Source organism: Onychomys torridus, chromosome 7, assembly GCF_903995425.1.
Source record: "Onychomys torridus chromosome 7, mOncTor1.1, whole genome shotgun sequence".
Classification (NCBI taxonomy): Eukaryota; Metazoa; Chordata; class Mammalia; order Rodentia; family Cricetidae; genus Onychomys; species Onychomys torridus.
The window spans coordinates 110,946,733-110,962,520 of NC_050449.1; the positions used below are offsets into that span (position 1 = coordinate 110,946,733).

Genomic DNA, 15,788 nt, shown 5'->3' on the forward strand with positions numbered 1-15,788 from the left:
TTTGACTGGTGACTTGAGCTTTATGGAGATACCATTTTTCTACATCCATAGTGAGCTATCTGCAGACAATTCAAACAATGCAAAGGATGGATATATAGATGGATGGATGGATGGGTGGGTGGGTGGGTGGGTGGGTGGGTGGGTGGATGGATGGATGGATGGATGGATAGATAGACAGATAGATGATAGGCAGTCTCAATAATAATCATTGTCTCTTGCTTTTCTATCACTGTAATAAAATACTATGACCAAGGCAATTTATAGAAAGACAGGGTTTAGCTGGTCCCAGAGGGATAATGGTCCATGATGGTGGAGCAGAGGCAGAAGCAGGAAGCTGAGGGCTCACATCTTGAACCAAATCAAGAATCAGAGAACAAACCTGAAATGCTGCTCAGAGGTTGCCCCAGTGACATGTCCCCCATCAAGGCCACACCTCCTAAACCTACCCAAAGCAGTGCCACCAACAGAATCTCAAATGCCTGCAACTATGGGGGACATCCCATTAAAACCATCACACATTGCCAACATGGAAAAGTCTGGCTTTCTCTTTATGAGCTGTGTGCTTATAGATACAGTTTGCACATGTAAGATCTGATTGAGTGTGTTGTTTGAGGAACTTGAGTTTTACTTGTTGTAGGCTACAGGTGTGTGCTTGTAGGTATATAAGGTTGTGTGCTATTCGTGGATAACACGCTTATTGAAGGTGCCAATCCCAACAGCAAGTGGCTGTGCTACGTACTACAGTGTGTGTGTGAACAGTCTAATTATTGAGTTCTTTGGCTAACCACACAGAATACTTGTCTGGGCCCCACGAGCCGGATGAGCCTACCTGGCGAGCCTGATTTTGTGGGTAGATTAGAACTGTTAGAGATTATTTGGGAAGTCTGGAGTGTTCATGAAGATAGTCTGATCCAGCTTCATGTTCCAGAGTCCCACATATATGCTGACATCTCTTTATGGATTTGAAATAGGAGCTGGGAGATGGAGGCAGGAGGGCCCCCAGACTCATTGGCCAGGCAGCCTAGCCCACACAGACAGTTCCAAGCCAGTGAGAAACTGTCTAAAAAAATAAGGTGACAGAGCCTGAGGAACGACACCCAAGGTTGTTCTCTGGCCTACACACACACACACACACACACACACACACACACACACACACACCAGGATTTGAGATAAAATGAACTTCCTCATAAGCAATGGGGTTAACACATGATTAAATTATTCAATGACTTAAAATTAGTGAATTTTTCTTTTTGGCGTTTTAGCTGGATAAATACCCAGATGTCTAGAGCTGGTTTTTTTTTTCTCCCACAGAACACTTCAAATTGTTGAATTAAATATAAAAGTGAGCAAGGGATGGCTTGGCTGGTAAGAAAGTAAATCCTCAGAAGCCAAAAATAATGAAACATTCTAACACAGAGGAGAAATGGGTGATTATGTCAACCTCAGCCTTGTATCTGGATCTAAGTGGGCCTCACATGTGCCAGGGAGAAGAAGCAAAGCCAGAGACAGGAGCCTGGGATATCACCAGGCCAGTGGCCCCAACTCCTTAACAGGTGAACTGGGATAGCCTGCTCTGTTGAAAGAGACATCCAATGTTGTTCTAGTTTGTTTTCTGTTCTGTGATAAACACCATGACTAAGTCTTTCCTGGTAGGGTTGTGACTCTTGGAGGATGTAAATGAATACAATGGGAAGGCAGCCTTCAGGAGCACAAAAACAGCCTGTGTGATGTTACATCTGTTTATTTATCGCCTATATCTGTCTGCCTGCCTGTCATCCATCTAACTCTTATCTATTGTCTGTCTATCAAGCTATGATCACCTAGTACTTACCTATCTGTATTTATTGTCTGTCACCAGTCACCTAGCTAAGCCAGACATCAGGTCACAGCGAAGGCAGATCAGCAGTTCCCAGGCGACTGCCAGAAAGAGGTGCAATTTGTCTATGGAAAAGTATGTTCCAAACAAAGACAAAATCCCAAGGAACATGATATTGCAGCCCAAGCTTACGACACATACCAGACAACGAGCTACATGGAGAGACAGTACACAGAGGCTGCAAGCTGGAGAAGCGCACGTACAACCTTCTTGGCCTGGATGATTGAAGCTGCAACATCTAAAGACCTGAAGGAAGCAGAGTGTGACTAGGAGCTGGGCATGGGGTCGACTGTGAAATTGCAGTGCTGGAGGTGGCAGGAGGGGGGTGGTGAGCGTTTAAGGCCACCCCGGGCTAGATAGCAAGACCCCGTCCAATGAAAAGCACTGTTAAAGGGAAAGAGATTAGCCAGATTGAAGTTTCTGAGGCCACAGGGATGTAACTCACAGATGAATATGTGCTTAGCATGTACAAAGGCTCTGGGTTAATCCCAGCACAGAAGCAGAAGGACTACACACAGTTCTTCAGTTAAAAATACAGCAAAGTGCGGGCCAGCAGCTCCTGCCCCGCCCACAGTGCACGACCTTCCCTCTCAGATCATATACTTCTGTTTAAACCCACTGGGTTCACTTTGTGCTGCCACATAGGGACATTCACTAGAGCTTGAGCATCCTATGTGGGGTCACAGTCTGAAGAAAATGGACTCCCTTCCCCAGTGGCCATCAATTGCCAATAGCTCTTCAACGAGGGGTAGGAGCTGTGAGCCTCTACCCCATCTGTGCTGAGAGTTTGTCTGACTTGATCCTGCCCAGGTCTTGTGCATGGAGTCACAGCCACGGTGAGGTCCTGTGAGCTGCTGCTCTTTCGGTCCAGCAAACACCATTTTGCAGGAGCCCCCTACTCCTGACTCTTACAGTGTTCCCACCCTTCTTTCCGCAATGATTCCTGAGCCTGGTGGAGAAAGGAAGCATGAAATGGATGCTCCATATAGGGCTGAGCACCACAGTGTCTCTGGTTCTTTGCACCTTGACCTGGGAGTCTTGTCACCATCTATTGCAAAAAGATGCTTCTGTGATGAGAGCTGAGAGTTGCACTAATCTGTGGGAACAGAGGAAGAGGGACATTGGGTTTTCATCTCTTTAGAAAATTGGACAAGAGGTGTTGTTTCTAAAAAGACACAGTGCCAGGAAGCAAATCTCCCTCCTGTGTGGGCAGGTTTGAAAAAGAATGCTTACCCCTGTGTGCATGTATCTTCATTGTCAACTTGATTGAAGACAGAGCCACCAAGGAGACAAACCTTCAGACATGTCTACTTCTGTGGAGATTTGACTGAGGTGGAAGATCCATACCCAGTGTGGGCAGCAGCAACCCATAGGCTGGGATCCCAGACTGAACTTAAAAGGGGGGAAAGAGGAAAGCCAGCCGAGAGGTATTATATCCCCTTTTCTCTGCATCCTGGTGTGCCCAGATGGGAGGTGACCCAGCTGAGAGCTCCTGCAGCCATTAGCTGAGCCCTGCCTTCCCCACCATGGTGGCTGTACTCCCACAAACTGAGCTGCAGTGAACCCTTCTTCCTGGAAGTTTCCTCTTGTTGGATACATTTTCACAGCAATGAGAAGATTCACGGATGCGCCAGCCCTCTATTCAGCCATTCTAGAGACAGGAAAGCTTATTCTGGCAGGGAGGAAATTGAGCTCACTGCTGACTACACATGTCAGACAACATGAATAACTAATAATTATTCTCTCTTTATAATTTTTAAACTACCTCAAACAGTTCATCAATATGTTTCAAAGGCTTATCAGTTTATTGGTCTCCTTGTTGCATTGACTTACCAGGCTGCCACAACTAGTCAGACCTGGTTAATTAAGCCCATGTAGTTTTTTTTCCAGAGTCTAAGGTTTTCCTGCCATAATGTCACATGGTCAGGACCACAATGAAGAACTGGAGATCTCTGTCCTGGGAACATGTCTTCCTAACCCCAGCTGTTTAACAACTTGACTCTTGGGCTTTACCCCTTAGTGGCCCTAACCCAGCTCACTGCTTGTGCTATGTATTTTGTTTTTAAGTGATTCTCTGGAACTGGCGTTACAGATGGCTATGAGCCCCTGTGTGGGTCTTAGGAGCAAATCTGGGTCCTCTACAAGAGCAGCAAATGTTCCAATGGCTGAGGCAATCTCTCTAGCCCAAATCTTTTTTTTTTTTTTCCTTAATGCTATCCCTGGATTCAGATGTATGGTCATGTTTAGGAGGCCCTGTTTTTTTGCTTTTTGTTTTAATTTGTTTTATAATTTAATTTAATTTTACGTATCAGCCACGGATTCTCCCGTCCTCCCTCCTCCAGTCCCCCTCCCCCCATCCCACCCCACATTCCCATGTCCTCTAGGGCAAGGTCTCCCCTGGGGATTCAGCTCAGCCTGGTAGATTCAATCGAGGCAGGTCCAGTCCCCTCCTCCCTTCACCCAGGCTGAGCAAAGTGTCCCTGCATAAGCCCCAGGTTCCAAACAGCCAGCTCAAGCACTAAGCACAGGTCCGGGTCCCACTGCCTAGGGGCCTCCCAAACCGTTCAAGTTAATCAACTGTCTCACTTATCCAGAGGGCCTGATCCAGTTGGGGGCTCCTCACCTATTGGTTTATAGTTCATGTGTTTCCACTAGCTTGGCTATTTGTCCCTGTGCTTTTTCCAGTCATGGTTTCAACAATTCTCGATTACACAATCCCTCCCCTTTTTGATTGGGCTCCTGGAGCTCCACCTGGGGCCTGGCCATGGATCTCTGCATCCACTTCCATCAGTCATTGGATGAGAGTTCTAGCATGACAGTTAGGGTGTTTGGCCATCCGATCACCAGAGTAGGTCAGTTTGGGCTTTCTCTCGACCATTGAGGAGGCCCTGTTTTATGAATGAAAGGGAACAGTTTTAACCAGTATCATTTTTGGGCTTAGTTTGTAAAGATTGTAAACTGTGTGTTTTAGACAATGATTCTAACCTCTTTTAAAGATCCATTTACTTTCATTTTATGTGTATGATTGTTTGCCTGCATATATGATGTACACAACATACATTCAGTGCCTGTGGAGACCAGAAGAGGGTGTTGGAGCTCCTGGGACTGGAGTTGTTTGTGAGCCAATATGTAGGTGTGCAGAATTGAATCCAGGTCTCCTGCAAGAGTAGGAAGTGCTTCTAACCTCTGGGCCATTTCTTCAGCTCCCAGTTCCTAACCTTTTAAAGGCTACCTTACCTCTTAAGAATTTGTTATGGGTCTTTCCTTAAGGAGTACACACACACACACACACTTTTATATAGAACTTAAGGCACTGTACTAGTTAGCATTAACTGTCAACTTGATACAGACTGAAATCTTGAAATAAATTCAGTTGAGTAATGTTTTCATCAGATTTATCTGTGGGCATGACTGTGGGGATGGTTGTTAATTAAAGTGTGAGGGCTCAGCCCGTGAGTGGCACCATCTCCTGAACGGTGACCTGTGTCATACGTAAAGCTAGCTGAGCATGGGAAGAGCCAGCCAGCGAGGGGGCCAGTCGCATAGTCCTCAGTGATTTCTCCCTCAACTCTTGGCTTGGCTTCATGGCCTGCCTTTCGATGGGCAATCTGTAAGCTGGGATAGAGCCTTTTCTGCCCGGAGTTGCCTTTGGTCATGTGTTTATCACAGCACCGGTGGCCCTGACTAAGGCAGCACTCACACAGCACTTACACATCAGAGCTACACAGATGACCTGAACACAGTGGCTTAGGACAACGTCAGCAACTCTGCAGCTCACCGGTCCATGGGGCACCAGGCATCCCTGGGCTGTGTTCCAGGGAGAAGACACTTCACTGTGTTTTGAAGCTGCCTGAATTTGGCTCATTGACCCCTCCCTCCATCTCCAAAGACGGCACTGTAGCCTCTCTGTTTCTGATGACAGCTAGAAGAGGCTCTTTACCTGTGGAGATCCATGTGTTTACACTACCGGTGACTAGATAATTCCCAAACATGCTCCCCTGCCCCTGCGCGCGCGCGCACACACACACACACACACACACACACACACACACACTGTTTGTTATAAGGACAAACCTGATTAGAAAGAAAGAGACCAAGCAAAGCATGTGTTTAGTATGAATGAGACTTTGACAGAGGAGGAGGGGGAGAGGGAGTCAGGGGTGGGGGGTGGTGAGTCGGGGGTGAGGTGTGGGGGTGGGTGGGAGTGGGTGGGAGAGGAATGTGGTCAGATTTTACGTGAGCAAAGAGTAAGTTCAGTAGTAACATTAAACTTGGCCTAGTCAACTTCATAGAGTCAGAGATAAAAAGCTTGCCAGGGGCTGGGCTGCGGTGGGGTGGGTGCTTGTTGAACATGTATATAAATTTGATTTGCAAGATTTGGCTGTATTTTGTGTCTGCCAAGTTGAAAAACACTGGTCAGGCCAAGGAGACTGGAAGGACGTGCTGCTAATTCTCTAACACCAACTGACTCAAGATCTTGAGTGTTTGCCTCCGGAAAAGAGCTTCCAGATGGGCAGGACCAGAGTATTCACCCATTCTTCGCTCAGGTGGCTTTGGAGCTTCGTGTGAGGCTCACAGGGTAACACAAAGGGAGAGAGACTCCGCCAGCTGTCCCCCGCAGAGCCAGGGACATTGGAGAGGATGGAGTTCACTGGGGTCCAGCACCGGGTCCAGTACCGGATCCAGCCGGTGTTCGTGGCGCCATGTCCAGCAGGGGGCGCTGCGGGCCTGTCCCGCCTGGGCCTCCCGGGCCGCCCACCCCGCGGGCGCGCCTCTTCGCAGTTCTGCGCCGCCCGGGCCCGGGACCCGCTGCTTCCGAGCGCGCAGACCTCTCCACCGGGATCAAGAGGACGCTGCGCGCTGGCGGCGGCCCCTCGCCTCGCTCCGGCTCGCACTGCAGCGCATCGCCTGGTCCCGGGCTCCGACTCGGAGCGCACAGCTCGCGCCCCGGGCAGCGGCGTGTCCCGGGAGCCCCGACTGTGGGGCAGGGCGCAGGGCGGCGGCCGGCTGGGGATGGGCGGCCGGGCTGCGGCGTGGACCGGCGCCGGGGGGCTCCGAGCGCTGCTGCTGGCGCTGGTGGCCGCGGGGGTCCCCGCCGGCGCCTACAACCTCGACGCGCAGCGCCCGGTGCGCTTCCAGGGCCCGGCGGGCTCCTTCTTCGGCTACGCGGTGCTGGAGCACTTCCACGACAACACGCGCTGGTGAGTGTCTCCGCGGCTCCTCGACCCCGGCGGCCACCCCGCGGTCCCCCAAGTCGGCCGCTGCCTTTCCGGCCTCTTCCACGCCGCCTCCCGTGGGGCCGATTTAAATGTCTGGCGGCCACGCTGACATCCTGGCCTGCTCCGGGAGGCCAGGGGAGTCCCTGGGGTCCCTGCCCTCCCGAGGCTATCAAGCGCAGCCTCACTCTCGCCACAGCAAAGTTACTTGTGCTGTATGCCCTCGAGGGGCCGCTGAGCTGGCCAACTGCCCTGGGTCCCCAAAGGGCCCCCAGGAGGCCAGGCTGCTCTTGGGGACCACTTCATATCCCTCCTAGGGCAGCTGCATGCAGGAAACATGGGGCTGTGGTGGGAGTGGGTCCTGGGGATGTGGAGATCTTCAAGAGAGGTACCCACGAGGCCCCCACAAAGTCCTGAGAGAATCTGGGATGCATGGAAGAAAGGCAGGGAGTCCCGTGTCCCCCCACCCCCTCCCCAAGGAACAGACTGTGTGGCTGGTGGGCAGCTCATCTGCCACGTGCCACACCAATCTAGAGACAGGGCTTACAAGGATGAAGTTTTGTTTGGATCAAGGGGTCCATTTGCTGACAGACGAGATGGGTGGGCCTGCAGAAAAGAATAGAAGGCCTTCCTTCATTAAGCGTTATTATCGAAGCCAACTGACCCCACAGCACTAGTGCTTAGCGAAGAAGATGGGTACCCTCCTAGCCCACTTCCTTGGAATGAAGCACTTGCACCACGCCCACCTTTTCAGGGCAGTTAGAGTTGGGTTGTCATTAGCTTCCCAACCTCGTTTTAGGTATGTTACTGTGGGCCCAGGTGACCGCTAGTTCAAGTTGATGGCATTATCCAGTGTGAGTGAGCATCCTTAGAGGGAGCGGGCTGGGAGACAGAGTATGTGTGCTCTAGGCATGTAATATACCGGGAGTCTGCCCAGAACTGGACAGGGGCTGAGGGAAATGAGGGTTTCTGGACTGGGATCCTCCAGAACCCTGGGGAAATGAAACTTTGTGACCGGCCTTATTAACAATCGTGAAGTTAGGAGAGCAGCCTCCACGAGACCCGGTTTTCAAAGTCCTGGTGTGTTGTTCTCATCTCCATCCCTTCCTGGCATTGATTCTAGTCATAGAGCTACCAGCCCCCACTGCTTCCTGCGTTTGCCAAACCCTTGCTTTTCAAACAGTGGGCAGAACAGTTTCCTATGTTCGGCAGGCTGTGGGCTTGGGTTTGGTACAGATTATGAGTGGATAGAAACAGTTTGTAGACTACACCGCAGAGCCCCACACAGTGTGGCCTTGGCACTGAGCACATGGAGGGAGCTGTCAAAAATGAAAGGGCTGTTCTGGATGGGGGGCAGCTAAGGAAAGGGCAGGTAGCTGTGGGAGCCAGAGCTTCTGTGGGAAGTGCAAGCTTGGGCTGGACTGTGCCCTGCAGCAATTCCATGGTTCCAGGGAGAGGGACCAGGCTCCTGTCACCTGGATTTGGATGGCCCACAGTTCACAGCCTCTCCAGCTGGAACAACCAGATAGGAGCAGACCTCCAGAGACAAGGTGTCCAGCTTGCTTTGATTTTGAAAGAGGTTGTGGCTAGATTTCACAGGGAAGAAGCTTCGGCTTGATGCTCAGCACCCAGGCTGCATTGTAGGGTGGCCATGCTGGGTCTTGACCTTGTCAGGAGAGAGTCAGGCATCTCTGTGGAGACAAGCAGCTGGCCTGCCGATCTCAAAAGTGTCTCCTCCTGCCCAGCCACCCCCTACACTGGAGCGCTGGTCTCAGTTTTTCAGGGACTCTGAATTTTACTATAAAAATCTCTTTGAATTCACCACAATGCCTCATTTTTTTAAAAGTCTTTTCTTGATTCCTCTTGCTGCTTAAAAACCCCTTTCCCCTGCATTTTTCTCTTCTTCCTTCATCTCCCTAACATTTTTGTCTTGGCTCTTAAGTATGGCTTCTTCCGATGCTGCTCCCTGCTTAGAGGCATGTGGACTCAGAAGCAGGAGAAACTTCCATCTCTTTTCTCCTCCTCTTCTCTAGAGCTAGACCTGCTTAAGGTTAACGGGACTTCAGACAGAGCTTGCACAAGCCCTTGTGGCAACCCCGTGTTTACTTTTATCCCTCTAGTTTTAGAATAATCTTAAAGCTAGTCACTGTAAATAGGTAAGATTCCAGTCTTGTAAAATACGCATCTACCCTAAATCATTGCCTTAACTTTCAACTCTGGGGTTGGATGCTTGACTTGGTGACTGATTGTAAGTTTCTCCATATCAGGCAGTCCCTGAGCCCCTTGTCCTCTAGACTTATCAGATCATTTCCAGTTGTTTATCATTGTAATAACATATGTAAGCATTCTCACAATAAAACACTATGGACATTCTTAATTATTTCCTTCCGATCAATTCCTGGAATCAGAATTCCTGGGTCAGCAAGAATGACAGTTCTACAGTATTCTGTATTGTATTACAAAAGTACCCGTGGAACGGGAAACTCACGGGGTATTCAAGTCCTAGAGTTTGGTAGTGGTTTAGCCAAAGGCTGGTCTGGTGCAGTGGGAGAGCGGAGAAAATTGCTTAGAGTAACTTAGAAGATTCACAGTGAAAAGGTGAGGAAGAGAAGGGGTTTCTGCAGGAGAAATGATGTTGGAATCGATGTAGATGACTAGTGTTAAGTAGTAATGTTGTACCTTCTGTCCCTCTTCTGGATGAATCCTTCTTTATCTTCTTAGCCATTATGTGATTTGAAACATTTGTTTCATGTTAATGAGTTCCCTGTTTTACAGGTGAAAGGATGTGTTGGACACAGGTCAGCAAATGTGCTAGAATGGACAGGGAGAGCCCAGACACCAAGTGGCAGACCTGAGCTGTCCTGGGTTGTGCTGGTCAGTGTCTGTTACTGTAACCAACGTCCAGGATAGTAAACTTACAGAGAGAAAAGGTTCTTTTTGGCTCACAGTGAAGATTTGGGTTCACATCCACGGCTGTTGGTCCTGCTGCTTTTAGCTCTGTGGTGGGGAGTGCACCATGGTGGAAGTACATGATGAAGGGGCAAAAGTAGAGAAGGAGGCAGGGCTGGACCGTCCTCTCTAAGAGAAGACCCTGTGATTTGTCACAGATCTAACCCTGTAAAGGTTTAACACCTCCCAGTAGTAACAAGCCAGGCCTAAACCTGATGTGCAGCATGTTTTACAAGGCCCCCAGGTGCGTGTGTGTTGCAGAGCACACCAAGAGCCTCCACAGTGAAGCTGTCAGCCCTGAGGTCTGTAACTGTCCTGTTTATGAACCCAGTCTGTTTCTTCTTGGAGGAGGTCAATGTCTGTGGAAAGAACAAGGGTGACTTTGCCTTTCAGAACCCCTGTGTTGAGTCTGGCCCCTGTAACCATATCCCAGTCAGGACACAGCCAGACCCAGCTTTGTTCAAAGCGCTTATTTGATAGACCCTTGTCACCATGCCTTGGACAGCTAGAACTGTCCCTATTGTGGATGGACCATGATAACCCGATGACATTTGTATCAGTTTTGATGCAGACATGAAAGTGAGTGAGCTTCATTTTTTCTAATGACACCCAGAGAACGTCTGCACACTCAGCACTCTCCTGTCCCACCCTCCCTACCCGATTCTCCTGGCATCCTTTGAACAACAGAAGTAGGTGCCAGGGAACATAGACAAAGCCAATTTCTGTCCCTGTCCCTAGCAGTTTCTCAGCTGCAGAGCTGACAACTGTAACACTCTGTGATATAAATAAATGGAGCCAACCCCGCCCCCCATGCTCTAGCGTCCAAAGTGGTTGGGTGCACAAGCTTCCTCTCTGGCGACATGCTTCCTGCTTCTCCTGGGACAGCAAGACTGCTGTGCTCAGGCACTGAGCAAGCACTCAGAAGTGGCAGGCTGGCAGAGCATCACTGCATAAGGCATCAGAGCAGCTCCAAGATTCCATTTGCATTTAGAGCTGAGAACCCAAAGTTCTGTTGACTCCTGCCAGAGGTATTGTGACTTACATAAAAATGGACTAAAACTAAAATTAAGAATTCAGTCTCACAGTCCTGACTGAGCAGCCACACATGGCTAGTGGCTATGTCTGGGACAGCCCAAATAGGGAAATGCTCATCCCACCCAGAAAACACTACTGACTAAAGTCTTCAAGAGCAAGGCAAGAATCGAAGGAGACCCAAGGAACAACAAAAAGTCGATCTTAGCATATTTAACTATTAAAACCTCAGCAAGGTGCTTACATCAAAAACATGTGGAGCATGGGAAGGAGCGAGCTACCTTTTCCTTGGTAAAATGTTGAAGCACCTGTTTTGTGCTAACGGAAACTTCACCCACTGTTTTGTGGGGTTCTGGCCTTGTGCCTCACACAATGTATTAGCTGCATCATATGCTCCAGTTGAGGGGAGGCAGATATGGGATGTTTATTCAGAGGGAAGAGGGAGATTCCTAAGGAGGTGAAGGATTTGAAAAGAGGGCTTGGGATTTGGGGTCCTGCTCCCTAATCCCATCTGGCCTTGTCAGTCTCTGTGAGTGAGGAAACATGGAAGTGGTGTTAACCTTATTTGGGGAGCTCTCCTATCAACTCCGAGTTTGCAAGGGAAGGCATGCAACCACTTCCTCAGAGGCTTTTCTGGACACCTATGCTCAGACCAGGCCTCCCACAGCCTGCAGAATGTGCTTTCCCAACCTCCTGGGAGGGCATGCAGAAAGCACTTGCATGGGGTCCAAGTTCTCAGGGGACCCAAAGAGCATCCTCTGGAGGGTTTCCCTGAAGATCCTGTGAATAGGCAGGGGTGCTGTTTCCCCAGCTGGTGCTGAATCACCTCTTGCCCAAGGGAGACCTTCCAGGGCCAGAAGGCAGACAGACTGTCTTCTCAGCCAGCCATGAACAGCCCTGAGTGCGAGAGTGTGAAAGGCCATCCCCAGCCAGTGTCTGTTCCCCTGTGATATGTCTGTTCAGAAATAAGCATCTTCTGATACGTGTGTGATCTGTCCTTAGAAAACCCTGTTTTCATGTTTATCTAAAGCAGATGCAGTATTATAGGAATCATTTACCTCCAATGGAGTTGACTGTGACTTTAAACAGCAAAATGAATTCCACCAGAGAGTGTTGCTGGGTGAGGCTGACAGGTCAGCCATGTTCATAGGCATATTAACTTTTGTTAACTGTGTATATGTGTGTGCCCATGCACATATATCAGCGTATTCAGAGGCCAGAGGCCAGCCTGAGATGTCATTCCTCAGACACTGCCCATTCTGCTTTTCGTGGTTGGGTCTCTCACTGGCCTAAAACTTGCCAAGTAGGCTAGACTGGCTGACCAGCCAGCTCTAGGAATCCTAGAGCCATGATTATAAGCATATGTCATCACACCTGGCTTTTTAATGTGGGTTCTGGGGACTGAACTCAGGCTGTCAGGGTTGTAAAGCAAACATTTTGCCAACTGAGTCATCTGCCCAGCCCAATTAGCTGAGTCTCGCCCTCCTCCGTCCACTGCAGACAGCCCAGGAGACTTAGAAACGACGATGGGCTTTGGAAACGACCTGGAAGCAGAGTCCACATTATTCTTGCTACCAGAGCCTCTTGGGGGTCTCTGTTTCTGATGCCAGAGGGCTCAGGAGAGGGACATTGAAGGCACAGAGTGCTCCCTAACTTTGAACCACTGAGGTCTATGAACTGTAAATCTTTGTAAGTAAGTAGATTTGGCTGACAACCGAGGCAGAATAAACCAATTTATCCCCACCTACTTTTGTGGCAGCAGAAGCCTTAGAGAGTGGAAGAGAATCCACGCTGGGGGAAAACTGAGAGCCTGAAACCAGGACTCACTTGGTCTCCAAGATCTGCTTTTCGTAGAGCCAAAGGGACTTGTGCTGTGTGCTGAGATCAACAACAATGGCTCCAGCAACAGGTGGGAGAGGGGCTCCTGGGTGGCCTGAAGGGCATGGGGAGGGGTGAGAAGAAAGGAAGTAAGTTCCGTGCCCTTGTCATGTCCCTGCATCCGGGGCAACAGCCCATCTCTCTGCACATATTGCCGCCATGGCAGCAGCCATCTGCTCTCCACACAGGAGCTGAGGACCCAGCATGGATGTTGATGTGGAAATGAGGCAAGAGGCTAGGTGAACGCAGGGAATATTCTGGAATATTCCATCTTTCCAAGAATACTCATCTTAGTGCCAGAAAGACTTGATGTGACTGCAGGACCTTTAACCAGAGACCTGTAGGACTGTAGGGCCTAGAGTTTTGGATGTCCTGCAGAGCTGAGAGCAGGTGGAGTCTACCTCTGTCACAGGAGCTCTGGCTTTCACCCCAGGCTCCACACAAATATGGAAAATAAGTTGCTATTAGTCATTTTTAAAAAATCATCTCAGTGATAAAATACCTGACAGAAACCTGAGGGAGGAAAGATCTCTTTTGGCTCCTGGTTTCCGAGAGTTCATGGCCAGTCGGCCAATGCATGTGGGTAGATCATTGTGGTTAAGGGTGTGTGTGGCTGAGGTACTTCTTCAAATATTATATAGGGGGATCTACTTCACTGGATTGCACTCTAGGGTGGGTAGCCCAACAATGGCTGTCTACATGCAGAAGAGCCTGAGAGCTTGCTAGCTGTCTGCAAAGTGAGATACCTCATCAGACCCAGACTCAAACTGATGATCTGGAGGATTGTCGGCGAGTCAGACACCCATCCTTCATTTCACTGCCCAAGGCAGAAGAAGCTGGGTTCTGATATCAGTGGAGGATGATGCTAACATCAGGAGCCACCGCAAGATAGACAGTCACCAATGGGAACGGAAGCAGGGCAGGCAAGCAGCCCAGAGGAACTGTCTCACTTCACAGTTCAAGGGAGTACAGAGTGAAGCAGAAGGGGCAGGAGCAAAACGTGTTCTCCAAAGACACACCCAACCTAGACACTGCCTCCTGCCTTGCCCTCCCAGTGACGTCACTAGAGGTGTGAAGGGACGAACCCATCCATTAGGTCAGAGCTCTCAAGATCTAGCCATCTCTGGGAAAGTCATCACAAACACCCTCAGAACATGCTTTACTAATTTAGGTGTAGCTCATTCCAATTAAGATTAACCATGGGGCTGAGCAGCTAAGTCACTGCCACACATGCATGAGGACCCGAGTTCCATAAAAAGCAGGATGTGATGCCACGTGATTGTCATGGCAGCCACTGGGTGAGTTTGAGGCCAGTGAGAAAAACCATCTTAAGCAAAGATGCACAATACCTGAGGAAACAAATCCAAGTTTGTCTTCTGGCCTTTACACACCTCTGAATATGTACATGTACACACACACACACACACACACACACACACACACACACACACATATGCCTGCAATTCCAAGGGGAGCTAGAGATGGTGAGAACTTTGTATTTCTACCATTTTGTAGACCTTAGAGTGGGAAAGCTTGCCCCGTTTTTCTCGGAGAAGAAGATGATCACAGGAAAACAACAGGAGGATGCAGAGACTCTGGCTTTGATCTCCCAGAGGTCTAAGCATGTGGTATTGTCCCCAGAAATGTAGTTACAGCCCATATCCCAAGCCAGGCTGGGCCACCCATTCTCCACTAGCCAATTAAAACAGCCAAATTAGTAGTGAAAAGCAGACAAATGTTTCTTCAGTGCGACCACATCGGGGAGAGTGAGGAGAGATCAAGGAACATTCCCTTCCCCAAGTCCATCTTCAGGTCTTGCAGTGGGGTTACCATTTAAAGAGAGAACTGAGTTAGGCATGTCCCAGCAAGATATGTGCCTACCTATCAATGTTTTGGGGCTCTGGTCTCTCCAGGAAGATGGGCCCCAAGTTGTCAACACTGTGAATCTCTTTCCAAGAGAAAAATTTCCCACTGACTGGACCATACTTTAGCCTTTTTCTTCTCCCAGTGTGGGGTTCCTGAGGGAATTCCAGTTTCTGGGGGCCATTGTTTTATGGTCTAGTAGTCAAAGTGTGGCCCACAAAAATCACTCAGGTCTTCATCCCTGCCTTGCAGTGTCTTTGGGCTCCCATATGAACTCGATCTTCTCAGCTGTGACGGAGCATGGCCTCGGTCACGATTCCTCCTCTCCCTGACTCCCTCGGTGGCTGAGGCCCGCCCGCATGGCTCACACCACCCCGTGTCCCTCCCTGCATCGGCTCCATTCTCCCCTCCGTTTACTCCAAGCTACAGTTTTGTTGTTTTCTTTAACCAGCCTTGATGGACACTTCTGTGTGCCAGAGACACTGTGTGTGTTGTCAGCCTGATGCAGCGGAGGTGACCAGAGAAGTTATCTGTCCGAGGTTACCCAGCAAGAACATGGGTAGGGGTGCTGTTTGAATCTAAGCTGCCCTAATTTGATGCTAATCCGACTACTTTGTGGATCAGCATACTGCCCACTTCCCCTTACTCCAATCAAGCCCTCGTTCAAGGAAGTAAGTTCCCAAGGACGAAAGAGGTGGCCTAATACCTCTTTCAGGGGCATTTTTGTGAGTCTCTAGCCTTGCAAATGAAAGACCCCAATCCACCTACCTTAGGGTGTGGGATCCCCAGACACTCTGACACCTGCTGCTTCCTTTCGATCTTGCTGTGTTGGAAGGGGGCCATGAAATGTCTCTATCTATTCCAGAGATAAGGAGACCTGTTCAAGGTCACGGGGCTGGAGGAAACTGGCCAGCTCCTGGGACAGTATGATAGTTATGGTTCTAGTTACTGTAACCAAGTACCTGGCAAGA

At 49.6% G+C, this 15,788-nt stretch overlaps 1 protein-coding gene across 1 annotated transcript in view; it reads left to right on the top strand.

Annotated features, from left to right (window-relative positions):
- The first annotated feature begins 6,679 nt into the window (after window positions 1-6,679).
- Itga9 (integrin subunit alpha 9) overlaps window positions 6,680-15,788 on the top strand; it is a 308,478-nt gene continuing 299,369 nt past the window's right edge. The window contains exon 1 of the mRNA XM_036193333.1: window positions 6,680-7,080. Within this exon, the coding sequence (XP_036049226.1) occupies window positions 6,893-7,080 (188 nt within the window). The 5' untranslated portion in view covers window positions 6,680-6,892. The remainder of the gene's footprint in view (window positions 7,081-15,788) is intronic.